This window comes from Nyctibius grandis, chromosome 1 (genome assembly GCF_013368605.1).
Source record: "Nyctibius grandis isolate bNycGra1 chromosome 1, bNycGra1.pri, whole genome shotgun sequence".
Taxonomy (NCBI): Eukaryota; Metazoa; Chordata; class Aves; order Nyctibiiformes; family Nyctibiidae; genus Nyctibius; species Nyctibius grandis.
This window is the reverse complement of record NC_090658.1, coordinates 30164232-30191094: the sequence shown is the minus strand read 5'-3', so window position 1 is coordinate 30191094 and position 26863 is coordinate 30164232. Positions and strand designations below refer to the sequence as shown.

The 26863-nt window shown below is 37.6% G+C and overlaps 1 protein-coding gene across 3 annotated transcripts in view; it reads left to right on the top strand.

Annotated features, from left to right (window-relative positions):
• SRBD1 (S1 RNA binding domain 1) overlaps positions 1-26863 on the top strand; it is a 137285-nt gene that overhangs the window by 38684 nt on the left and 71738 nt on the right. For all 3 annotated transcript variants that reach the window (XM_068406691.1, XM_068406699.1, XM_068406682.1), the window contains exons 15-16: positions 1048-1138; positions 2197-2304. In XM_068406691.1, coding sequence (XP_068262792.1) covers positions 1048-1138; positions 2197-2304 — 199 coding nt within the window. The remainder of the gene's footprint in view (positions 1-1047; positions 1139-2196; positions 2305-26863) is intronic.

The window sequence follows — 26863 nt, the reverse complement described above, 5'->3', positions numbered from 1 at the left end:
AAGGTTAAGTTTCTGGTGCCCAGATTCCAGTGTCTCCTTTGGTGTTATTACTTCTCTCTAAAATAGAATTTAAAATCCCTCCTGCCTTCTTGAATACAGGTTCAAATAATTGTGCCTCTCAGTAGTCAGCAAAGAGAACACCTGGCATTTTTATTGTTTAATAAAGAATTTGAATTTAAATACTTGCTGTAACTTTGCTTTTTTATGGATAATATCTTGGCCATCTGGACACTTCATCAGCCCTTTTTGTTTAATAGTATGTGTGTTAATGTGAGAAGTCAGAAACATTGTATTTGCAGAACTTTTTAGTTCAGTTTTTAGACAGATATAGAACAGAGCCTTCCCAGTTCATCCTAGTCTGATCTGGGAATACATACCTCTTTTGGCCCATGTGAAAATGGTTTGCGTTCCTTTTATTTTGTCGTTGCTTTTTGTCTGAGAATATATGCACCCAGGGTGGGTGTAAGGAAAGGTGTGTTCTTGACACGTGTTAAAATGGCAATAAAGGTAAGGTAAATGGTTATTAATGGTTATTAGCTTGTATTGCACAGTAAGCTATGAGTACCAGTTAATACAGAGTTACTTCCCAATGTGGTAGACGGGATGATGACAATAGCTGACACTGGAGTTCTAGAGCTCCTGGACTGCAAGTCCTGAGACTGCATTCCTAATTTTCATCTCTCTTTACTGGATCTGTAAAATTTACTAGACTAGAGCAATAAATCTTTTGCAGTGAATTGCTGTTTTTCTCTTTGATAATATAAGACCCTTTATTTGCCTAATATGACTAGATGCTTATTATTTGTTATATGGATATATCCCCAGGGAACTAAAAGATGTATCAACTCATTTTGCTTCAGCAGCCAAAGCATTTTAGTCCTCTGCCCACTATACATTTCTTCTAATTGGATACAAAAATAAAAGGTAAAGATGGCTTATTAAGAAGCTTGCTTTGTGAATCATCAAATTAACTTTAGTAGTTCCGCAGGATATAGCTTTTGGATCTTTGTGGTTTTTATCAAATGGCTTTGCCTTTCATTGTTCTAGGTCAGATACTCCATACGGATGTCGTTTACTTGCATTCCGGTCAAGGATTTCGCGAAGCTGAGAAGATAAAGAGGCTTCTGCTACAGTACAAGTATGCTAAATAAAGTCCCGTTTATTACTCTTCCTTACCAAATGTAATGAAAATCTTCACTATATAACTACTTGCTTTTGGCTGGAATAAGTATTCTAATGACTTAACTGGAATTATTCTTTTTTTATGTAGTTCAGAGCTTATTTTTCTTTTAGTCTATGTTCATGCTTTTACACTATGTAAATGTTAGAAGCATACGAAGTCAAGCCGTGGCTATGACTAAGGATGCGTGCTATGACTGTATCTCCATAAAGCTCTGCCAATACATTTATTTTTAGGAATAGAAATTAACATTCAGCTAATAAGTTTAGCCTCACTCTTCCTACCCCCCACTCCCCCAAACCACTCATCGATCTTTCCCTGTTCCAAAAGCAACATTTAGTCTTTGGAAGAGTTTTATTAAGCAGAGGAAATCCTGCTCAGATAGATCTCCAGACAGACTTACAAATAGGGGCAGCATGATTAAAGGGTTATTGTATCCAACTGTTTTGGGATCCCCTGTGGACAGACATCCGGTCCACTGAGTCAGCTGCTGAACTGCCACAGCACGCAGTCCAGTTTGTCTTTAAGCATTAGATAGGCTTTAAACAAGGTTATTTGATGGCTGACTGGCTGTGGTGGGGCAGTCACAGGCAATGACCTTGCAAGCTGTTGCAAGCTATGATGTTCCCATTAAGGAATTAAGATTCTGGTTGCTTGGGCTTCTGCCCTTTTTCATGACTCAGAACAGATGAGGGAAGTATGAGGTGAAAAGGTTTGAGGACTGTAAATAACGTGATATTTCTTTTATGAATATGAAGTATCATTTTTTATTTTTCTGCAGATATTACAACTGCTCAATTCCGTTAAAATGAGTGAAAATTTTGACTCATCTCTTGAACTACCACGCTGAAAACCTGTTAAACACAATGCGATATTACTAGGAATATGTTCTCATTAAATCTAGACCTTGTGTTATATAAAATAAGATGTATTGGTCATTGTCATGCATTGAATGCTATGTATGAAAAAAGTCTAAAAGAAGAGAGTAATTGTTCATCTTTTTACCCCATGCAAAGCTGTAGCACTGTTGTGATTGGCAATGGCACAGCCTGCAGAGAAACAGAAGCTTACTTTGCTGACTTAATTATGAAGAAATATTTTGCACCACTGGATGTTGTTTACTGGTAAGATCACTTTGCTTGCTGTGATACTCATCTGTTCAGCATATTTTAACAGGTAGTTTTGAGTGTGACTTTTTTTGAAGTGTTTATTGCTTTGTCTTTTCTTTTTGAGTCAAGCTTGACCCATCCTCCTTGCCAAAGGAAAATGGCTGTAGCTCTTTGGAGCATGAAAGTAGTTCTCCTGAGTCAGTAAGAGAGACTCACTGAAGCATTTTATTTTCTCTTCCTGAGGTTCACTCCATTGCTGTTATCATTGTAACAAAGTATGCAAGAATAGCAGCTCAAACAGCCAAGGACGTGTATTTGGCATTGTGTGTTTATTTCTTGATAAATGAGGTTTAAATGCAAATGATAAAGCTTGTGTTGTCTAACCGTACCATTCCATAAATACTTTTTTAATGCATAGCAGAAAGTAGTGAAGGTATTTATCCTCTTTAAACTTCAAATTTTATCCATTAGTTTGTTGAATTCAAACTAAACTATTCTGCTGTTGGTTTGGATGGAAACTGTACTATATCACTTTCTTTTCTCCTGTGCAGAACTGCTCTTTTTGTTTAAATTCACACCTTTATTTGTTTTAAAGCATTTTTGGTGATTTACTTTGTATTCTCCTTTGTGCTGAAGTTTAACAGCAGTATTTACTTTTCACTGTCTTAACATACTGAAATCAGTTATCTAAAGTTTTGAAAAAGTTACGGCCTTTCTCTGTTCAAGCTATTATATGCGTTTAATGGAGCCTTTTCTCCATAGATTAGGAAGTTATTTTACAGAAATGTTCAACAAATGTATTAATCCTACCAACTTATACTATCGTTTAATTGCACTTGTTCTTTATTTCTAAGATTTCTAAGTAAATTTGCACACGATGTGACACTTAAATCTCTCTTTTATTTCAGGGTAGAAATTTAGATTAGATAGGGTAGATTTAGATTAAATATTAGGAATAAATTCTTTCCTGTGAGGGTGGTGAGGCACTGGCACAGGTTGCCCAGAGAAGCTGTGGATGCCCCCTCCCTGGCAGTGTTCAAGGCCAGGTTGGATGGGGCTTTGAGCAACCTGGTCTAGTGGAAGGTGTCCCTGCCCATGGCAGGGGGGTTGGAACTAGATGATCTTTAAGGTCCCTTCCAACCCAAACCATTCTGTGAGATGTAGTAGAGTTTTTCTGATTTTAATTGTTTGCAAAGGAAGGAGGCTGTTTAATCTTCTGAAAAATTAAGCATTCTCTTTCTTGAATCCAACTTGGAAACAGTGGATTTGTAATAACTGTAGAGAATAGAAAACACTTCATACTGTGTGGGTTTTGGCAAATGCTTAATTTTACTGTTGTTCACTTCATATAGTTTAAAAATCCATTACATTGACATGAGCATTTTGTCTGAAGCAATAATACTGATTTTATTTATTGATCATATGCTGCAAAATGTAAATACTTAGTTTACATAGAAAAATTTATTTATGCAATACTGTGGCAGATTACTTTCTCACTGTGTTTTCCTCATTTGCTTTAATATTTTCTCCCTTTTTATAGTTCAAGATTATAGAATTTGCAAAATAGTTACCAGTATTGATTTCTTGGGGGTCAGTAGTACCAAGTTCTTGGAACTGATAAAAGCTCTTGTGAAATGGGAATTAGTGTAAATGCTCTAAGGCAGAAGTCAGGTTATCAAGTTGGTGTTTTTTTCTAGTAGTGACAGATAATTTTTTAACATTTCACTTTTTCCAAAACTTGTTGTGATATTTGTAGGAAAAATATACAAATGCAGTTGTTTAACCTGCCAGATTAATTCCTGGAAGTGAAAATTAGCATAATCAAAAGAATTTTTGCTTTCAGTATATATTGTTAATGGTTTTCTTGCGCTGTGCTCATATATGGTGAAGAGCTAGTCCCTGCTTCAGAATTTGTATACAGAACACTGAGGTACTGCATATTAAAATAAAAATCAGAAGAATGTAATTTTTTTTTGTACTGCACGCTATAGGCAACATTTGATGCTGTTGAACTTTGTAGACTGCTGTTTGTGTGCGTGTTTATGTGGGTTTACAAATGAGCTGGACTTGCAGCTGGACTGTCATATTTGACAGTCTTGACTGAGTTTTTTCTTGAAGGTCAGGGTTCCCATGTTGCCCTTTCTGCTAAACTAGTTTTACATGCATCTCATTGCAATATCCAGTGCTGGGGTTTCCCAACCACACTGCTGGGATAGCTACTCTGTTTGCTTTCTAGTTCCAGAAAACTTTCTCCTTAATCTCCTTGGTGTTTCTTAGTAACAGAAAGGAATAATGAGTCCAGACATCCACCCCTCCACTTCTGATAATCCAGTGAAATACCTGGAATTTATGTCCGTCTGAGTTCAGAAATGTAAGTGATACTTACTGAAAGAGGAGCAATTAGAACAGAATTATCATTTGAGCAATAGGTGACAGTGGGCATACATTGTGAGAACTGCTGTACCTCTTGAGGGGAACTGAAAGGTGACTTGGAAGAATGTGCACTGCTCGTCCTCTTTTTTTTTATTTTTTTTTTTATTTTTTTAAAATAGAAGTCACACAGAGCATGCGCTGTCAGATCACCAAAAAACTTTTCTGTTTCCATGTACAAAGTCTTCCCTTCATTATGTTGTTTTCTCATGATAGGGGAAAAGATGAGGGCTTTGTTTATACATAGGCTGAATACAGATCTCTGATCAGTTCTGTGGAAACCCATGGCATGCTTTTGGATCAAATGATCTTTATAAACTGTTTTTCAATTAAAATCTCTAAGAAACAATTTAAGTAGCATTGGAACAGTTCATTTGTGAAGAACTGCTTTAACAGGTTGCAGTTGTAACTAAAAAATGGATTTACAAATCAATTTAATGTTTGAACTGTAGGGAAAAAAAAAAACAAAACAGAACACACAGGGAAAAAAAAAAAACAGACCAAAACAAAACCAAACCAAACACAAACCCACCAAAAAAAACCCCAAAACAAAACGACAAACCAAATTCCCCCCCAAAAACTCCCCCCAAAAAAGGCAGAACAAAACAAAAGCCCTCTGGTACTGTAGCAGAGTGAGTTGATTGCATCTAATACGATACCATTTCCCAAGCATTCAACTTCTCGTAGTGATGCACTGAGCTATACGAAGATGGAAATCCTTGCCCAACAAAACAGAGCTCAGTTCATTGCAGTGTGTAAGTTTCAGAGAATTGCCAAATGTATTTGCATTTACAGACTTTTTCCTTAAAGGAGTCCAAATGTAAAGTGGCTTGGCAGATGAGGCAGGATTGTTTTATAGTGCTTTAAAGCCAAAATTCCAATCAACTTCCGAAGCTGTCATTCAGAAAGGTGGCTGATAGAGAGGTACTGCAGACTATGGCTTCGTTGGCAAATAAAGCTTGTAATATGATAATACTTAAATTTTTTGATAGAAGTGGAGAATAGGATCAGAAATTATTATTTAAAAAAAAAAAAAAGACTCTCTTCATACTTTTATGTCCAGTTCGTCATAGGGAACTTGGATCATGCATTTCCAGGGAAATGAGACAATAATAGACTCTGTAATTTCAGAAAGAAGGGTGTGTGCAGTTGATGCATGCACAAATAATCTGGACAGGTATGCACTCTGATGAAGGTTAATGATAATAACCAGCTGAACACTTACTTGATTGCACATATGTGCAGTACATGCTGAAATATGCTGAAATAATCTCTCTACTACTTAACTCCTATACAATAATTTCAGAATTGTGCATGAAGTTATTCCTTGGCTTCAGTACCCAACTCTAGCGAGCACTTAACTACAGATTTAAATGAGAACACCGTTTCGCCTTTTTTTTAGTTGTGTGGCAAGAATCAAATTAACTGATTCTCACTTTAAAATATTTCAGTTGTATCAGTATCCAAAGAGACTTCCAAAATAATTTTGTTCATGTCAGTTTCTCTCAAAAATGTTACGATGTATTATTTGATGACTGCTTTGTCTTTTTTAGTGCTAATAAATATATGAAAAGCAAGCAATTAAAATAACAAATCCTCAGCAATGGCAAGTACAAACGACATATAGTTTTACTGAAGTTTTCCAAAGAGAAGACAAATCAGTGAAGACAGTAGTAGGAAATTAGGCATATGGCATGATTTTTTGTGTGGCTTTAAAACCTGTCTGGACTCAGTTTGACAGTTTTTGATTTAAAGCAAATATTTTTCACTATTTTTGTAACCAACATGCTTTCAGATACCTACATCCAACCTAAATAACTGCAGGACTGACTTTTTTTTTTTTTTTAAATGTAGTTTCCCTTTTAGAGCTATATTTATTGACTTAGATTAGGACTGGACTAGAGCCCAGAGACAGTCATATCTAGTCTTCAGGTTTTTTGTTACAAATCAGTTTTTGTTACAAGGTTCAATAAATATTCTTGATTATTTATGTTAGTTCTATTGCGAGTTCTTGCCAAAGATACATTGTATTATAACCAGAACAGATGTTCTGTTTTAGACAAGTGTATTTGTTTTAACAGGACCAGAAATGTAAATGAAACAACAGTGTGTTCAGCATTAACATGGCTGATGATGAACTTTTAGGATTTCATTGGCCTTTTTGGATTAAATGAAAATCTTGTAAAAATATTTCAGGAATCTCATTCCGTATTTTGATCACTGCAACTGTTTTTCTTTGATTACTGTCACTTGTAGGCATCTGGGAAATGAAAGCTCTCTGAATGACAGGTGAACTATGCTAGAGTAGGACAACACGAACAGCTCAATCATCATATTTGGGAAAATAAAATCACAGTTTTTCTTTCAGCCTCAGTGGTTTCATTGTCACAATACAAACTTTCTTACTGGTCTGACTTTTATTATGTGCTTGTTACATTAATGCACACTCAGAATAAAGTATTTCAGCTTATATTTAAAAGGAAGTTTGATAGGTATCATGAATTGTTAATCATTTTCAACAAGCACTAAAGAATGCAGCCAGGCAAGTGTATTTTGTTGTTGTTTTTTAGGTGGCTTGGTGTTTAATTTGTGTTATACTTGGTTTTAAACTTGATACAAAATCCTTTTCTGCCACTTTCAGCAAAATCTTTTCTTGCTCTTGACACTTTATAAGCAATGTAATTAATAATTTACTGCTGTTTAAGTTCAAACACTTCTGTACTGTGACAAATAGGGGAAAGTCTGTAATGTCTTGTAAAGTTCTCTTTGGGTTTTCTTTAATGTTTAAATTGTCTGCTTTAGAATACTTAGAAATGTTCTGCTAAGGTAGAATAGGACTGTTTAATACCTTTTGAAGTTGGACCTTGGTGGTAAGAAATTGATTTGGAAATGTTTGTTCTACAGCATTTTAGGTCCGCTTGTATTTTATAGGTGTCTGCACATGCTTTAAATATCCTTTTCAATTTAAATGTGTGTTTTATGTTGTTGAATATCTACATTATACTCTCTCAGCTTTAACAAATGCCACTTTCAAGTTCCATGCCTCTACATTTCTAATGTTACACTAGCTTAATTCCCATTACTTTTCTGCTTCATAGCACTCACAGTTTGAAAGGGACCTAACATTTGGGTTCACATTATGATAATTAGGTTTCAAAGCAGTGTGGGGGGATTAAGATGTCTGAAGTCTAGTTGCTGAATGAAGTTCAGAACTACTTGTAAAACTTGTTTGAGTGGTTAACAGAAGTGGTTTTATTTATTCAGTGCTCATGCAGCATTAATCCGTATTTCATCAGGTACCCACAGTGCTGTAACTCTAGATATGACCTTGGGACTTAATTTACCCCATCTCAGTTTTCCTTATTAATGTGCCATGAAAGAGGTACATGAAAGATAGCCAACATCAAAGCACCTTTTCAAATAAAGTGGTTGATATGAATCCTCTGGTATTTAACACTGTCTGTCAAATGTTTCAGCTGGTTTGCATCCTTTTACAAGCTATTGCTTGCTGCATTAATGCAGTTGTTTCAAGTCTGTTGAGAGTACAAAGGGGGGGTAGGGATATGGGGAACTTTATTCCGATTTCTTTTTGATTATATTTTCTTTAAGCTGTTGTTTTTGTCTGTTAAGCTCTATAACACTATTGATGACACATTTATGTATGCACACCTACACACCTTAGGTCATTGGATGTCTGACACAGAAGGTAGAAAGTAGTTTGGAAAGTTTTGGCAAAAGGAATACGTATTCGGCGGGAGCAATGCACACGTCTGAAATGTGCACTGAAGAACCTTTGTTCTGCTTTCATCTCTTTCAAGCTCTAGTGGAGTCACGTGAAGTCCTAAACAATGAAGAAATAATCTGAGGAACAAACAGGTTTAAAATATGCGTGAAGGCAGCATAGTCAATGAAAACATTTTAAATTATGTGGTGATTTCCAGCCAAACTGTCTTCTGTCCCTTACTTTAAAGTTACTTTCTGTTGTGGTTATTTATCACAGCTGAGTAAGAATTCATGATCATGCACACGTCAAATGAAAAATCATTTTGTGTATATTTATATTTAAAGTAGACAGTCCTGTAAATTAGAACCTCACTCTGCATAGAGACTACTTCCTCCTGCTACTCGTGATTATTCATAACTGTAGTCAGTAATTAGTCTGTTGTTTGGCACAACATGGACTCTAATAAGTGTCCAGATTTAAAATAGTATCTGATGTTTGTTCCTGGTGCATCCACAGACTGGTATCTGTGTTGAGCTGAACCCATACTATATTCAAAAGGGAAATTCGGAAGTCATCTTAGATTTTGAAGCAGTTCAGGAAAGCAAAGATTCCCCTCTGCCCCAGCTCTGTTGCTTATTTTTAAAGTTTACTGTAGATGCCAGTACCATCTCTAGAGGTGTTTTGCTGAGGGGAGGAAAAGAAATGGGTAAGCAGTGAAGATCCAGTGGGACAGGGGAAATAGGAGTTGATAATTTCTGGCTTGTATAGCATGAATTTGAAACTTTTTAAAACAAATTTTATAAGCGATACACTTGACATAATTATGGAATACCATCTTTGAATTCTATTTCAGAGAAATATCTTCACAGTTTTTAAGATGAGAACAAGGACTAATTGGGAGTATGTCAATGTAGTTAAAGAGATGACTCATTCCTTTCAGTTCAGAAAAAGAGTAAGATACATGTGAAGTCTAGACTTCAGCAATGTGAAGGCAGGGGGTCAGGAAAGAGAGTAACTAGCGAAAGAAATCTAAATCTTGAGCAAAAAGTCCACTTTTCCAGAACACTAGGACGTGTTGTTTGACTTGGATCCAGGGCAATCTATGGGAAAACAGTCTTGGGGGAGAGAGGAAAGTTATTCATGCAACTTCCCTTCTACATTTTCTCTTTCCAAGAGAAAATCATAGTAACAATAATATCAAGCAGTGATTTTAAAAGTTATGTATTCTCAATGTGTAAGTATCTTGAGATCTTTAAAGGATACTAAGCAAACAAACAAAATAACTTCAGTAAAATTAGGGAAGATTTTAGGATGAAAAGCTATTAAAGCATGTGACAATATGTTCAAGGGCAACTTTGCATGCTCTTCAGTTGGAAGTGTACTGATCTCGATACACTCTTGCAAATCAGATAATAAATGTGAGAAATTTATCACAATGATTCCTCTCCCCCCCTTTGTTTTTTAACAGATAAGTCATTATATTTAGGATTGCAAAATGACTTCTCTATTTTCAATTTTATATTCCCCACTGAGCAGTAATTTGTAGACAGGCTGTTTCCTTGTAGGTCTTTGTTATTTTCAGATAAGTAAAACACATCTTGTTTTTTAAAATAATCAGCTAGAAGACATCTGGTATTGCAGTACAACAAAAGTCAGGTGAAGAGGGAGAAGCATCAAAAAATATTTACAAACACAAAACAAGAACAAGTTGGAAAGGTAAAAGGTTATTGAGATATGCCAGACAAAGGATATGCAATGAGCAAGTGCTACTGTTTCTGCAGAGTGTGCCCATCAGGTTCCCTGGGAGCAGTTTTGGAATGTATTGTTTCATGAGGTATATTCATAGAGCAAGACTGGGCATTTCGTTCCTAAAGCTCACTTAAAACGAAATAACCTTTTGACCAAATAAGTGTAGCAGTGATTTTAATGTTCAGCACAGAACTACTAAAACTATACTGTGCGCAGGGGATTTTATTTTTGGGGTCTGTTTGATTCAGTAGTAAAAGTCTTTAAAAACACTACTTTTATTGCTTAACATTGTGTGCTGGTCAGTGTTTCCAATGTGCTGTCCTTTCTTAAGAGCTTTCTATGATGGCAATGAAAATTACCATGGCCTAAAGTCTCTTGTTCAAGGCTACTTCCAAAGCTCAGAAATTTAGAAGGATTTAATAGATTTAAAGAAAAATGGATGACTAGATCTTAATTTGCTAGATTGTACAGTGAAACAAAACTAGTTCATTTGAGTGTCTGGTATTTTTTGAGGGGGTCAGGTACCTAACAGGCTAAAAATACGCTTTTTATTTCAGACTGAAATGATTTAGGTTATTGTTTAATGTGGTTACAACTTTTGAAGTTTTTCTGTGCCATTTGGTCAACACGACAAGGTTCTTATCAGTTTAATTTCAAATAAAGATTTCCAGGAAGATCTTGTTTAGCAGAACGAACATAACATAAGGCGATATTATAGCTTGCCCACTTCTCCCAGAATCGGTGTTCTTATTCGGTCTGACATCCTTCTTTCTCTTAAGGGTCACCAAACCACCCTTCCATGCGATGGCTGTTGACTCGTTTACGTTGTGTTTGGAGTATGAGTAGAGATACTGAAGGATGAAATTTTCAGGTCGTTGTCTACATCTGAAAGGTTGCATGCAGGTCTCTGCACTGTATGTGCTATCTTGTACTTCTTGGCAGGAGAAGGCGAGGAGCCCTTTGTTAAGTGGTAGCCAAGGCCTAGGGATGGCTTGAGGAACACAAGAAGCATGAGGAACTGGGTAGTTGGTGGAGGAAGTGGTGTGGAAAGAACAAGGGTGCAGTCAGGGAATAAGGGGCAAGGCACTTTGAAGGTACTTCCTCTAGACAGAGGCACTGAAGTACAGACTGTGGGAACTTTGTACAGCTTTTGAGCTCATTTGAGCTGTGCGTCGCTTGTCTTTTCAATGGAGCAGGTTATGTCAAGAGAACAGTTCACCCTTCTCTTCTGCTCCCTCCCCGAATAATTTGTGAGCGTAAATGGATGGTGTACAATCCAAGCTTAAAACTAAGGTTTGGGCTTCAGCTGAAAAATGTGTCCTAATGACATATTACTGCTTCTCACAGTGGGAATTGGAGACAGAGTCTCAACAGCTGCATCTATGTGTCTTTTCCCAATACTACTTTTTCTTCTTTTTTTTTTTTTTTAGCTGTAGTGAGCTGAAGTACGCTTGTTCCATGTAACCCCAGAGTATGTTTTAAAATGCTGTCTGTTCATCATAAGGCTTAGAAGGTTAGGTTTTGGTCAGTTACTGTGAGATACCACACAAGCATAAGGAGCATGACTCCTTTTGTAGCTAGAATTGTGAAGATTTAATGGTGTGAGCCTCAAATGTTGCAAACTTGGTATTGATACTGATCTCAAACAAACCAGAAAAGCTTAGGCTTTCAGGCAAGCTGCTGCAGCACTGTTTTAAGAGCTTTCAAAATTAGCGTGTATGGTTCCAGTGTCTTTGTAGTTTTAGGCGGGTTTTTTTTCTTTAAAGTAATGGCATGTGAGGTTACCTCCATTTCTCTTGTAACCAGATTTGGATGTTACCTGCTCAAACAGAAGCTGAGAGAGGTTAGATAGTGACTAAACTAAATGATGGTGGATCTTTGATGTATTTTTGATTTTCAGACCATTGAAAATTTGCTGGTGGCAGTGTAGAATTTGCTGCAGAGACTGTAAGGCTACTGACAGTGGGCTGGTTTCTTCTGTGTCCTTTGTGAACCCCTTGGAAGAAGCCTGTGAACCACAGGTTGAAAGTAACAAAAAGTGGAAAGGCTCAGAAATGTCATATTTAAAATAGGTGAAATTGTGCATAGGAAATCCTCCCTCTCATTTGTATTTGTGTTTAAGTGACTTTGTCATGAAATAGCTGTGGCAATTGGTAAATTTTCAGTACTAAAGATTGGGAAAACTCATTTAGGCTCAACACTATGTGAAAAAACTCCAGCAGGAATTACTTGTGGAATCCTGTCAGGAGTTAATTAAAGTGGAAGTATCCAAACATAGAGTATGATTAATACTGAGAGCATCCAGATTAAAATGATGTAAATACAAGATGTATCCTCTGATTTGTGAGTTACTGAGTGTTATTGCACAGTCTGACCTGATTGTCTATTTGGATAGTATTTTGTCTTCAAGTAGATATTCTGTAGGAACGTAATGGAAAAGTAAGCATTTTCCCATTTGTGTGAGGTTGCCAGTAAATATGTTTTTACTTAAGTTGAGATTCTGCCAAACTTCATACCTATTCATTTGTGAAACCACATTTGGTGTTCTGCATTTCAGCTCTTCCTAGGCTTCCTTTATTGTTTTGAGATGTGATATACAGATTTATTTATTTATTTGAACTTAAACTGTGCTATTATAGTTGATGCTGATAGCAGAAGCTTAGGTTAGGTGGTTAGATTACATTAGGCTGTCTAACACTCTACATCAGAGACCTTAATTTCAGTGGCTTTTAACTGGCAGAGAGTTACCTTTGGGATTAAATTCTTTATCCTAGATCTCTGTTAGTGTATATGTGTGGGTTGCATGTATGTCTAAATAATGATTAGAAATGTTTAAGAAAATGAAGGAGTGAGCATATGTACAAATCCTGTCATTAGCGGGGAAAGTTTCTTTATTCTTGAAGTATCAGTACTTTTGAGATCTGGTACAAAATGAAAGTTTGTGGGGAGATCCAAAGTTTGGATAGAAGTCTCCCTCTGAAAATATATTCAGGTTTGTTTTGAGTAGTAAACCTCAGGAAATTGCCACTTGTACAGCTGCTAAACAAATTCCCTCAGTACCAGGAAAGCAACTATTAAAAACCTTGATTTATAAAAAAAAAAAAAAAAAAAAAAAAGACAAAATGGCTTGGATTTTACAGAGATTTGAAAATTAAATGTTAATGACTTCTGGATGTCTGATAGCCTGAGAATCTTGCAGGACTGAAAAACAAATATGACGTGTCTGTCAGTAAAGCAAGGGCTCTTTCCTTCTGCAGTTACATAAAATTCTCATTTCTATTCCTGATTTTAGGCTATTGGCTCTTAGAGGCTGTTGGCAGTGCAGGAGTGAGCGCTACCCATGTTGCATCTTCACTTGGGGTAATTTTGTGCGATACTGAAACTGGGGGCTATGCTTGCCTGAACTCATTCAACTTTTCTTATCAAGAAAGTGTATGGCAGTCTTTTAAAAGCTTCATGAATGACATCAAAAGAAGCCAGAGCAACAGAAGATGCTTCAGCATACTTCTGATGTTTTCAGGGCGTGAGAGGCAGAGAATATAGATATGCTGTGTGTCTCAAAGGGCCTTTGAGTAGGTTATTTCAGCTTGAAAAGAAAGAGATGAGATTTAGATGATTGCAGTGTTAGACAGTTGTAACTGAAGGTGCCTATTGAGGATAATTCCTTTCTATAACTGGATCCCAGCAGTTTTGTCAATGATGAGTAAGTGGAGGGAAGGAGAAATTATCCCCTTGTTGTCGTGGGTGATACGGAGGCAAGAAAGAGTACGTCTGAAAGGAGACAGCAAAAAGTATAAGCTACGTGAAGCACCTTCTTCAGTACCCGGCCTTCCTAGCAGCAATGATGGAGCAATGGGCAAGTGGAGGGGAGAGGAGAGAGAGGTGCTGGTTTTCCTGTTCCTTTTCAGTTTTGGGAGACTTGTCTTGCTTTGGTGGCTTCACGTACAGTTGTAAATGTAATCATGTCCATCTGGCAGTTCTGTACCTTAGTTATTTTCCTTTCCTTCAAACGCCTAACACTCCTGAAAGCACATTTGTTGCTCACATAGAAATAACGTTTTCATTTTAATCCTGTTTGCAACTGCAAGTAATATCACAGTTTCTAATTGTATCAGATTATTTTATGTAACAGCAAATACTATTCAAAGAGCTCAGTTGTCAATGGAGCTTTCTAAATAAAAAACCTGGAGGTGGGTGGGGAAAGATGTCCATCAATATGCAGTTATTGCTAATATTAAATTGTCTTTTCATGTAAAACTTCTCTCTCAAACCTAATTAATTTTTATATTTTGTTAAACATCCTTGGCAGCTAAGGCAACATGCCTACTGCCTGTTCAGTTCTTTTATTGGGTTGAACTAGAACTAACGTTTGGATAAAATACATTTTGACATTTGAATTTGACATAAATGTTTCAGGAAAACAGTTTAGACATGCATCTTCCATGGGTGATTCTCTTGTCAGCATTACGATGTTGTACTGTAAATACACTTTGGAAGTGGGCTTTCAGTAAAATCAGTGATGCATTTATTACTTGTTTCTGGTCTATTTTTCATCATAGTGTAAAATCACAGCTCAAAGTTACTTTGTCATTTTTTTAATTAAAGTTATTTTCTAGAAGTTAGTTTGTCATTTTTAAGTAAATCAAACTGGATATTCCTGCATTATTTCTCAGTGATTATCTCTCTCCTGAAGGAAATGTTAACTCTAATCTTCTGCTATAAGAGTAAATAGAAAGAGACATTGTCAATTTGAATGCTTTAAAATTAAATAGTTTTGAAATCATGATATAGTATCCTTTTAATATATCCCATTTCTTTAGCTAACAACAAAAGAAAGACTTTTAAAGGACTGCTTAATTCCTTTTAAAGGAATGCTTAAGGCTGTCCTCTTCTCTATTCCTCTTGTTTTCCCCTACTCCTGTAGGTCCCGGTTGACTCTGCCGGCATCCCGCTGTCTCTTACCTGCTTCTCCACAGCCACTTGGTGCCTCCTTGGTCGTAGCTTTCTCCTTAGGGAAACTGCCTAATGACCTCTTGGCATTTCTGGAGAAGACCATGCACTGGAAAGGCTGTGCTGCTGATCATTAGTGGAGCAAGTTAGGGGAAATTGTTTTTCCTTTTGCTGGCTTCTTTTTGATGAAGTGGTTACAGTAGGTTGTGGGTTACTGGTCGTCTGACATTAGCAGGAGTAATGTTTTCTGATTGAGACAGGATTTTGAATAAAGGGGTTGTTCTGGTGCTAAGCGAGAAGAAAAAAAACTGGTGGCGTCTAATTCAGAGCAGATTCTCTTCAGTTTTATGGTCTGTAGGGAATTTCTTCCGGCTTTTTGTACAGTAAAGATACAGATTAAATGTTGATTATAATAGTTTGTGTAAATATATTTTATTTAATATGCAATGCAGAATGTGCAAAGTTGATTACTTTTTGGTCGACCTTAAATACCAGTACTATGAAGCCAAGCTGATTTGTGGTTAATAGTAGGTTGTGATAAACTAAAATTTGTAATTAGTACAGTGAACTCTGTGGGAGATGCTTTATGTAAGTTGGCTTTGGAAATACCAGTTTTTGTACTCGGTACAAGTTGAAGCTTTTAATGATTAAAACAGGTCTCATTTCAAAATTTTAATGGAATATATGGGTATGGTTTAAGTTCATGTCTACTCCTTATCTATAAAACATTTGTAAGTTAGTTTCCGTTAGATTTAATGGCAAAATAAAAGTTTGGGGTTTCTTCTTTACTGTGCTACAGTTGATGTAATTAAATTGTATAAATCACGTGGTGCTTGTGATGATGGTGGTGATGTGAGCCTTTATGAACTTTAGAGGAAGTTAAGACTTGCAGCTTGTGAAATGTGTTTGTTCTGGTTCTCAGGGTTTGACTAAACCAGGACATGCCAGTTTGTGGTATTAGTAATTTTAAGGTTTTGTTTATATTTTCGAAGAAAATACTTCAACTTCTTGAACAGAATTTGGAACATACCTGCCTTTGGCTAACTTCAGAAAATTTTTGAATTAGTATTTTTGAAGTATTTACCTGGCTTTTTAGGATCAGATTCTCCTTTCTACAGTTGTATAAATTAGTAGGAAAAAAAAAAGTGCTGGAAAGTGGCAATTAGACCCTTAATATTGAAATCTACATTTATACTTCTGTAATAGAATTTGGATCTGAATTAGTTGAACTTCTATTTATGCTTAGACTTGGAAGCCTCTCCTTTCTCTGGAGGGGGGGAGATATTTAATGTTTGTGCCTTGTTCTTTTCCATCTGGCGCTAATGGTGGAGGAGGAGTTTGTAACCCCATCTCTGCAGTGGATGTAAGAAATGCTGTCAGCCTCATAACAACCTGCCCAGTAAAAGCCCTGGAATGGTCCCGTGCTGATTTGGGTCATGTTGTTGCATGTGACGATGCTGGTGTGCAAATGTGATCTTCGTGCTGCTCCAGCTCAGGGCCTCAGAGATGCTGACAGCAGTGATAGTACTGGCCTGTCTGCCAGGGGCAGGCTGAGGACGAGGCTTGGCTCTGCCATCTTCTGCCCTAGCCAGCAGAGCTGAGCAGCCACCCGAGGGCAGAAGATGCTCTGCCCTATTAAAGGGTGCTGTGTATCCCACCCTGGCATATGTTCTCCATAACCCCCCACAGGAGTTGTCTGCATCAGCCAGAGCGCCTCCAGGCTCTTCACTGCTGCGGTGCCGTGGAGTCTTTATCAGATAAACTCTTGTTCTCATCTGGAAAATTATTGTTTTAATACTGTGTTGTCTCTTCTTCTATAGCCCTGATCTCCAAATTGTTTGGGTATTTTTTAGTAACATCTGTTCGTTATCAACTGCAATAATAGTCTTAACAGTTTAACATCAGACACTTGAAATTAAGTGGGCCTACTCTGTTACTGCAGGAATCAGCAGGGCACACATTTCCATTCATTTAATTTCCAAACAATTTCAGGTTTTCTTTTCACTTATAGCATTTGAGGAAACTAGGATTTTTTAGTGAATTTTCAATGCAGCTCTGTTTGAAAACAAAGAATGTTGACGTTTTAAATCTCCATTTGTTTCCCAGACACTGTTCCAGAGCAGATATGTACGTTTTTGAAATGTATACCTGGTGCTAAATTTTTAAACTGCTATTAAAAAATTATGAACCTCAGTTTAATATTATCAAAACCTCAGTTCTCAGCTACAGAGGATCCAAGTGTTCCTGTGAATATATAGTAGGTTTTGGAGTCTCCACTCATCGAAATATTTGAAACCTGACTGGACACAGTCCTGAGCATCTTGCTTTGGTTGACTCTCTTTTGAGCAAGTGTGTTAGACTAGCTGATCTCCAGAGATGCCTTTCAACTGCTGTGATTTCCTGACATTCAACAGTTTCCAAAACCTGAAAGAATCATTCTGAGACCTTCACTCTTCATTGTTGGCATGTCTTGTAGGATCCAGACAAAAGAATCTAACGACTGATCCAGAGAAGTTAGTTTGGAGTTGATGCCCATTGCCCGTACGATAGGGTGCCAGTATTTGCAGGTGTAGGTTCATCTGGACTTTGTGTAATGCTCCCCATGAGACTCTTCAATTGAGTTCCAGCGTAACTTCCTTTCTTGCTGCCTGGGTATGAATTGGCAGGAAAGCTTTGAAGTAACTTGCACTCATTTTGAAGTAACATGTGAGATGGGGAGAGAGAACAGAGCTTTGAATGGAGGAAGGAGGACATCAGTAGTTCATTCTAGGCTTTGGTTTTGGGTGGAATTTGGGCTGTTGATGGATTTTTTTTTTTTTTTTTTCCTTCCAAGAAAAACTTGGAATATGAACTCCCTGGTGCGAACTTTGTCATCTGTTAGAGAAAACAACGTAGTTGTATTTGAAAAGGATGAGTCAGCAGTTTTATTTTCATTAGTGCCTTTGTTTAAAATTGTGCAACTGTGACCTGCAACTCTTCAGATCTTTCTAAGAGACTTTCCCATTATAAAATGGGGGGTCAAAAAGAGGGTTAACATGATTAAAAAGATGCATGGTCCAAGATTTCTTTTCTGCAAAATATTTTTCGTTGCACTCACTAGTAATTAGATGTATAGATGTGTTAATGAACCTTTACACTATTTTAAGGTGTAGTATTGTTTGAATTGCAGGTGATTGAGTATCTAAGTACTGTGTAACATACCTGAGACTGGAGAATCACTTTGAAAATTCTGGTGTAAAAAGTAGGACATAAAATAATTCAACTGCATTTTTATGATTTAGATGTAAGGGTATCTCTTTAAAAACTGGAAAACCATCTTATCCTATGCTTTTGTATTTGGATAACTAAAAAAAAAAAAGATTATTTTATAGTTTTTGGTTATTTTTCAAGTTTAAAAGTAATTGGTTAGAAATGAAGCATAAGAAATTACAGTCCAGAAGAATAATTCTTTTAAGTGTTTGTAACTGGATGAAAATCATGTTTTAAATGAAGTGGTCTTTCGGCATATGTTTATGCCAGTTCTAGTGATATTACTCATGGAAAGTCTCCAGTGTGGATCTGTCACAACCTGAGGGAACAAATTATTCCCTTTAAAGAGCAGCAGGAAAACAAATATAGCACTACCTAACTGAACTTCTATTGCACTAATTCCAGATATTTATTTTCGTCAGTTTTTTCCCCCTTTTGGTTACAGTCTTACTAAAGGAATTTGTTTTCTGTAAAAACATGCAATTCATGAATTGATTTCAAGTTTGAGGGGATTTGGCGGTTATTTTTATTTTTTTTCACTGAGGTTGATACATACTTCTGTTGGTAATACAAAATGAGACAGTATTCACTCTTTTTTTAATGGTTAAAGGATAACCAATAATACACCTAATGTTTATCTCACTTTCATTTGGAGATATATTTGATTCAGATTAGCATCTCTTACTCTAGATGCCCAGCAGTTACATATGATATCAGTAAAATAATAATATTTAAAACTGACAATGAGGAGCACCAGAGAAGACATGAAAGAACTCTAGAGGCCTAAAAAGAGAAAAACGTGTAATTTAATAACAAAGCACTCAATCTACTTACGTTGCTCTACAGACATTTGAGTATGTCTTCTTACCTTTAAATCTGTGTCTGAGAAAAGTAGTTGAGCTATTAAAATATGCTTGTTAAGGTAAACCAGGCTTCATTTGACTTATTTTTTTGTTTTGCATGAAAAATGTTACCTTTTAATGAAGAATGAGTAACCTACTCTTCTCTTAACTTTCTTGGTTTGTTTCTCTGTCTGTTGCTATAATCCTTTTTATGCTGTAATGCTACAGTTCCTTCATAGGTAATAGCTTTTGCTGGAAGCACTAAACTAGTACCTCAGTTTTACAGCCTCTTTTCCAATGAAGAAAAAGAATTTCCTTGATGGACAGAATGGAACACTTGTTGGTCAGTGTCAACTTTGAATAGTCATAGAGTATAGGAAAATGTCAAAGCAAGCTGTTTTTTCCTGTATTAAAAAAAATGAAACAAAACAAAAAAAAAACCCAAATGAGGACTTCAAAAAGTCTAAGAGCATTGTCATGATTAAGTTTGCAGAAATTATTTTTGAGAGATAGCAGCATATGATTTTGATCAGGTCTGCATGAAGCACCATTTAGTTTATGTAACGTTTGTCTCGAGTATGTTGAACTGGAAAATAAACACAGGAGGCAAATGTATCTTCTGTGAACTAAAGCAGACAGCTTTTTTTTTTTTTTTGTGAATTCCAAATCAAAGTACAGTAAGAAGAAATGACATGGCGAGAAAGATGTGGTCACACTTTTCCTTAGTATTTAATACCTCAAAGAAGTTTTCCTGCCAGCAATCATTCTGATTCCAGAATGCTTAACTTATTTTGAGTTTCTCTGTGGAAAACCTGGATGCTTTGGAGTTCAATAAACTGTGCCAGGAAGTGTTTGTAGTTTAAAAATATTTAATATGACTGCAGATATAGCCTAGATGTTAAGAGGGATAGGGAAGAGGGAGGAGCAGCAGCGGGAGATCTGTGATTCCCTCGCACCGTGCAGAGAGTCTCCGTTGCATTGCTCAGCCCTAATGGAAGGGGCATAATTGACCCCAGCCTTCCCTGGTGTGTCTGTGCTGAGGAGAGGGTAGCTTGCTAAGGAGAGATCAAGTACTAAGATTGGTGATATTGTAGGAAGAGGGGAAGAACAGAATAAAGCCTGACTCGGATCAGAATTTTGCATGAATCAGGCTGTGGAGGCTGCATGGCAGCGCTGGCCGGGCTGCCTCCCAACTGCCCAGAGTGAGCATTAAAGAAAATGACAGTTGCTGGAGGTGCTGTTCTCCAAGGGACATTTTGCTCCATATGTTGTGGTCTTGTCCAGTTATGCTCCACTCTGGGGACAAAGTCTCCATGAGAGTTAATGTGACTCTAAGCTCCAGCCTTTGGTCTGGCATAACTAACTGCATTTTAGCCACAACAGTTGCTGCATCTGTGTTGCCTGTTCTACCAGATGAAAATTATTCCTGAGAGTAATTATAGCAACTGAATAGCATATTCTTGTAGCCTTTCTAGATAATTTCAAACTGACTGTTCGCATGTGACACTTCTTGATACAATTTTTATTTGACTAAGTCTGAATGCTCTGTGAAGTTCACTGACAAATGAACTGGTTGAGAGGTCTGTATTCACTGGAGAACCTGATGGACTCTCCTTCATGGATCGTCTCTATCTTAAATGTCCTGTGTCCCACAGGAGAATGGTGGTGTGGGTAGGACAATGCGTGCAATAGGGAAATGTTTTTGTTTGAAAATTAGGCAGAGTTTAGGCAGACATCAGTTTCCCCAGTTATGAACTGCTGGTGACAACGTCAAATATAGATGGTACTAGCAAAGTCTAGGTATTATTTTATAGGCAGGAATCTTTTTTTTTTTTTTTTTTTAAAAAAGAAAAGTCTTGTTCCCAAAACCTTAGTTCTTGGTACTTTATAATGCTCCAACTTGAATAACTATGCATGAACACAAACTGCAGAGTTCCAGGGTTTTACCCTTTGCATCTGCTGTTTCTAAACGCAGCCAGGATGGGTCTTATCTCTTGCAAGATCCTGCATGGCTGGAAATGGGCTGGGTGAAACACCAGCTTTCCCTGTGCACTACCACTGCAGGGGTTTCTGCTTGGCTGAGCTGAGAAGGAGCTGCTGGCAGGACAGTGTTGGTGATGGCCTTCTACTCTGGGACTTGTAGCTTCCTTTGGTCTGCTGTGCTTCATGGTGTTGTGTTGGGCTTGTTGGCTTCACCAAGCTCTTGGGAATTGGGAGGGCCAGGGGCTAAGTAAGGCTGCTCATTGAGTTCTTCAGTGTGGAATGGCTTTGCTAGGCTTTTGGGGGAGCAGCAGCGTCATCTTTTTGGGCTGTGCCATGTTTTTAGTTTATACATCTAGGCAATTTCATTTCAGGAGTCTCTATAAATATACGAAATGCGAGTGTTTAACATCACCTAGAGTTTCCCTTTCTTTTGAAGCGTGATTGCCAAAATCAGTTGTGTTTCTCTGTCTCCCTGTGCCCCCCTCCCAGTGGGTAAAAAGAGGTTAGGTAAAATCTTGTTAGTGTTTGGCTATGTTTTTCTCTATCGTATATACAGTTTGTTCTTCTGGGGTCATTGGGATAATTTAGTGGTGTAAAACTGGGTGAGTGTTGGCAGGATTGATCTTGACCATACCCATTTTCATGCCTATTTTATTTTTAAAAGTGGACTCTAGGATTTTCATTTCCTATGTCGGTCCTGAAGCCTTTTTTACCATCTTTCCTATGTTAATGTTAATTTGCTGTAGGTAGGTAACTTTTAAACGTATTTGAATATGTTTAGTTATCATAAATTCTGATTAGAATTACTTTAATGCTATCATATTTCTAATCACATAAAATGTGCTTTTTTTGAAAAAAAACTTGTCCTCTTACATTAAGGTAATATTGTGTTCTCTAATTTTATCTGTATTGCTACAATTTCTCTTCATGACGTTGTAGCAACAGGGAGAGGAGCAGTAATTAAATTCTCTCACAAATTCCTCCCATACTACAACATTTGAAGTAAAAATACACGACTTAACTGCTTTTTAGTTGGATGGTTAACTTGGAAGTAGATTTTGGGCCTGGAGTTCAGATTTTAAAGCTCTCTGCAAGAGCAGAAAGGAGCTTCAACTCCAGCTGCTTTATGAGCAATGACAGGACCTGTTTTCTGAAACTGTCAATGAAAGCGGTGGGGGCAGTCACAGGTGACTGTCACCTTCAGTCTTGAGACATGCCACCCTAGGTCTTTCACTTTTCACTGCAGACATGGGACGTGTATTTCTTCTGGGGATGAATCTGCAGCACCAGTCTTGTTCTGGTAACAGCATCTGGCACTAGATTGATTTAACAGGCTATGAGGTTTGCTCTTTTCAGATATGTACTTGTACGGCAGCTTCTGTGCAGCTCTGACATGGCCACACGCTACTGTTGGTTTTTCTGCCTCCTAGCACCACGTGTGAAGCTAAAGCTCTTTGACACCTGCCATTTGGACCCTTTTCTTACTGAAAAATGTCATCGTTTTCAGACAAGATGAAGACAGATATCTGATCATTCTTCCCTTTGCAGGGATGTGCTGAGGGCATGCTTCATACACAGATGAATAAAGGGTTCCAGGCCATAGCTACGCAGTTAGTTTTATTAGTGTAGTACAGTAAGTAGCTTTTGATTTAGGGGTTCATAGAGTTATGTCTAATACAGAAGAAATTAAAGCATGGTAACTCATTGTTACATCTTGCAATAATTTGCAAACCTATTTCATTCTGCTGCAAGTAGCAACTGTCTTGCTGTTTTAATGGCAGGAAATTTCACACCACTTTTCTTTGGGGAGGGGAACGATGGTAGTTGAGGAGTTGAAATCAGAAAATTTTAAACTCTTCAGATTCTGTTAGCAGTGAAATCTTTTATGTGGGATACGTTTTCTCCATTCATCCAAATCTGGAAGTTAGTAGAACTGGGCTGCATTTTCCAAAGTAGTAACTTTTTTAAAGGAGAAGCCTTTTAGATCCTATGCCACAATTGTTCCTCCCAAATTCTTAAAACCTGTTTTGTGCTAACAAATAGGCAACCAGGTTGTGTGGCTCAGAACGTAATTGTCCTTATGTTTGAAATGTCCTTTTATTAGCTTGATGACAGGCAAAATGCTCTTAGAATGTAAAATCAACACGCAGCCCTCTTTTATACTCTAAAGCAGTGAAAGTTGAAAATGTTGGGCTTTGTTAGCCCTCATATTTCCCAGCTTGCAGGGGAGTGGGTAATTCTTGAAGACAACTATTTCAGTAATTGCTTTTTTAATATACTTCCTAATTTTTCAGTCTTTGTCATACATTTTGTGTGAGATTTGGATGCAGGTCTTTTTAGTTAAACTGGCTTTGATTTCTTGTATTCCTTCTAATATCTTATAAAACAGACATTAAAGAATTCATGCATTTTATCTGATGTTGAAAGACTGTAATGTGGTATTTCAAACCATTGAATTTTTCTTTTGCATGTTGTTCTTCATCTGAAAGTGCATACTTAAGTTCTGTAGCAAAGTTTAGTTCTGCATAAGCATACTGGAAAACAGAAAATCAAATATTGTTCTAAGACTTAATGTTATTTTAAGATAAGTCACTATTAACTATTTGAAGCAATGATACAAACTGTGATCAGATTATCTTGCTAAACACTGATCACAACAGGCCTAATTCTTTTCTCTTCAGTAGATTCTAAAGATCTATGCTGTCTACCAGGAAAGCCATCAGCTTGACTGGTGATAAATATCATTTGTATCTGAACAGGACCGAAGTAATCCTTAATGCAAGGATAGTTGCCTTGAAATTCTGTCATTTCAGAAGCTGCTTTATAAGGTGCTTATTTATTGTCCCTGCTGTGGGGTCGGCAAGCTATTTTAAAAGTAGGGTTTGTGACTGGAAGACGTACTGTTGTTCTGTGTTGTACTTTGCTGCATGACAGAGTTCCTCGTTTGAAACAGTTTAATAATTTTTACTTTAAAAGGTAGATTGAGCTGGTCAGGATAAGATTGCTTTCTTCTTTGTATAGTGTAGTTTCTGGTAAACTTTGTGAAATACTGAGCAAACTCATTCATACCTGGGTAGAAACGTTTGTTGTGAATTCAAAACTTCGCCTAATATTTTCTATGGAAACTTACAGAATGTGACTGAACAGCAATGCGGGGTCTGTATCACTGCTTATCATTTGATGAGCTGTCAGAAGACACTTGTGTGCTCAGGAGCTTCTGAGCAGGAACTGTTCTTTAGATCTTGTTCCCTCCTCTCCCCCCCATGTAATTGAATGGCTTCACTATGAGTCACTGCTATCTCTTCTGTAGTATTTTTGCAAAAGAAGATTGTAACACCTCTTGTCTAATGTGACTGATTTTGAAAGGTGGACTTCTGCATAAGCAAAACTTGTGTGGTATGCAGTGACTAAAAGTTTTGGATGAAGCAATGGAAATTTGATGAAAGTTCCTTTCCTATCTGTCAGTATATTTTATCATTGGAAGAGATATTTAATACTGGAATATCTCCTGAGTTCTATATATTGTTAAAATTTAAAGGTAAATCTTTGGATTATTCAAAAGCATAGATGAATTGTTATGGGTTTTGGCTTAATTCTGTTGAATAATGATTGCTTTCTAGTCTTTTTTCATGATCCTAACATCTTCCTTTGCCATACCACTGGCTCATTGGAGGTGGGGAAAAGACCAGATTTTGAATTTAATCTCATCTGTCAGAATGAACAGGCTTTTATAAGTCTTTTCAGGCTTTTTATTCTTTGAATACATTATTGAGTGTATACCAGAACCTTTTTATCTTGCACTTTCATGACATATGTTCCTCATAAGAAGAAAAAGTAATGGCTTGGCTGTGTCAGAGCCAGGGTCTGTCAAGCTTGGTATCCTGTTGTTCCTGTGGCAGAGTGCGTGTGGCTGAATAAATCACAGCATCTCGCTCAGCCTGCACTGGGCTGCAGTCTCCAGTTGACCGGATTCATCACCTCCCCAGCAGACGGAACTGTGCTGTGTATAGTGTATGAGGACTGGAGTGCTCGCATAGGTGAACACTGAGACCCTGGGAACAGCAAGTAACTGCCCATAATGACAAGAAGCCTGAAGCTTGCTGTTGGTAATGATGAGGAGTTGGAGGGGCTGTCAAAGTTGCTTCTGCCATGGGCAGTGTCCTGCTTGACAGGAGAGGAAAGAGTGAGATGCAAGTCAAAATGCAAATAAAGGGTTTATTGCTGTTTTATATGAAGAGCTGCTTTGACCTCCCCTAGGTGGTTTTCATTAGTCACCAAAAATGGATATGTAGGGAGATCACAGAATCACAGAATGTTAGGGATTGGAAGGGACCTCGAAAGATCATCTAGTCCAATCCCCCTGCCGGGGCAGGATTGCCTAGACCATATCACACAGGAATGCGTCCAGGCGGGTTTTGAATGTCTCCAGAGAAGGAGACTCCACAACCTCTCTGGGCAGCCTGTTCCAGTGTTCAGTCACCCTCACCGTAAAGAAGTTTTTCCTCATATTTAAGTGGAACCTCCTGTGTTCCAGCTTGCACCCATTGCCCCTTGTCCTGTCAAGGGATGTCACTGAGAAGAGCCTGGCTCCATCCTCTTGACACTTGCCCTTTACATATTTATAAACATTAATGAGGTCACCCCTCAGTCTCCTCTTCTCCAAGCTAAAGAGACCCAGCTCCCTCAGCCTCTCCTCATAAGGGAGATGTTCCACTCCCTTAATCACCTTCGTGGCTCTGCGCTGGACTCTCTCTAGCAGTTCCCTGTCCTTCTTGAACTGAGGGGCCTAGAACTGGACACAATACTCCAGATGTGGCCTCACCAGGGCAGAGTAGAGGGCGAGGAGAACCTCTCTCGACCTGCTGACCACACCCCTTCTAATACACCCCAGGATGCCATTGGCCTTCTTGGCCACAAGGGCACACTGCTGGCTCATGGTCATCCTGTTGTCCACTAGGACCCCCAGGTCCCTTTCCCCTACGCTGCTCTCCAACAGGTCTGCCCCCAACTTGTACTGGTACATGGGGTTGTTCTTGCCCAGATGCAGGACTCTACACTTGCCGCCGCTTTCGCTGCTGCCGCCGCTGTATAAAAACAGATGCAGACATCCTGTATTTCTTTAGTACTCCTGTATCTCTCAGCCATTTTTTGGTTTTAGGCTCTTCTGGAGCTAGTTGTGACTTATGTGTTTTCAGTAAGGCCCAATGGACTTCCCATTCGTGAAACAGCCCAATCTTCTTTTCGAGCCTGTACTTAATTAAGTCTTCCCTGCCTGTCTTCAGTTTGTTTTTCATCACTAAATCTATCAACATAATTAAAGCTTGTAGCATTTCAGTCAAGCTTCTAAATGTAGCATTCTCTTCTAGCAAATATTTTGTAATTTTATTTTGTTTTATTTTTGTGTCCTGGATAATTCTTAAGCCAATTATTTTAGTAAGTAACACTGAATAATCCTTTGACCCTTCTGTACTTCTGCCCTTTGTGGGAGCCTCTAGCTTTTGTTGCCACAAGCTTATGAAGAGTATATTTATCAGTTAATATGTAAAAAGCTGGGTTAGAGGAGTTAACCACAATTACTAAATTTTGATTGTGAAGGGAGTTATATTTTGGCAGATCATCATTTTATGGCCAAATATGAAAATCTGGG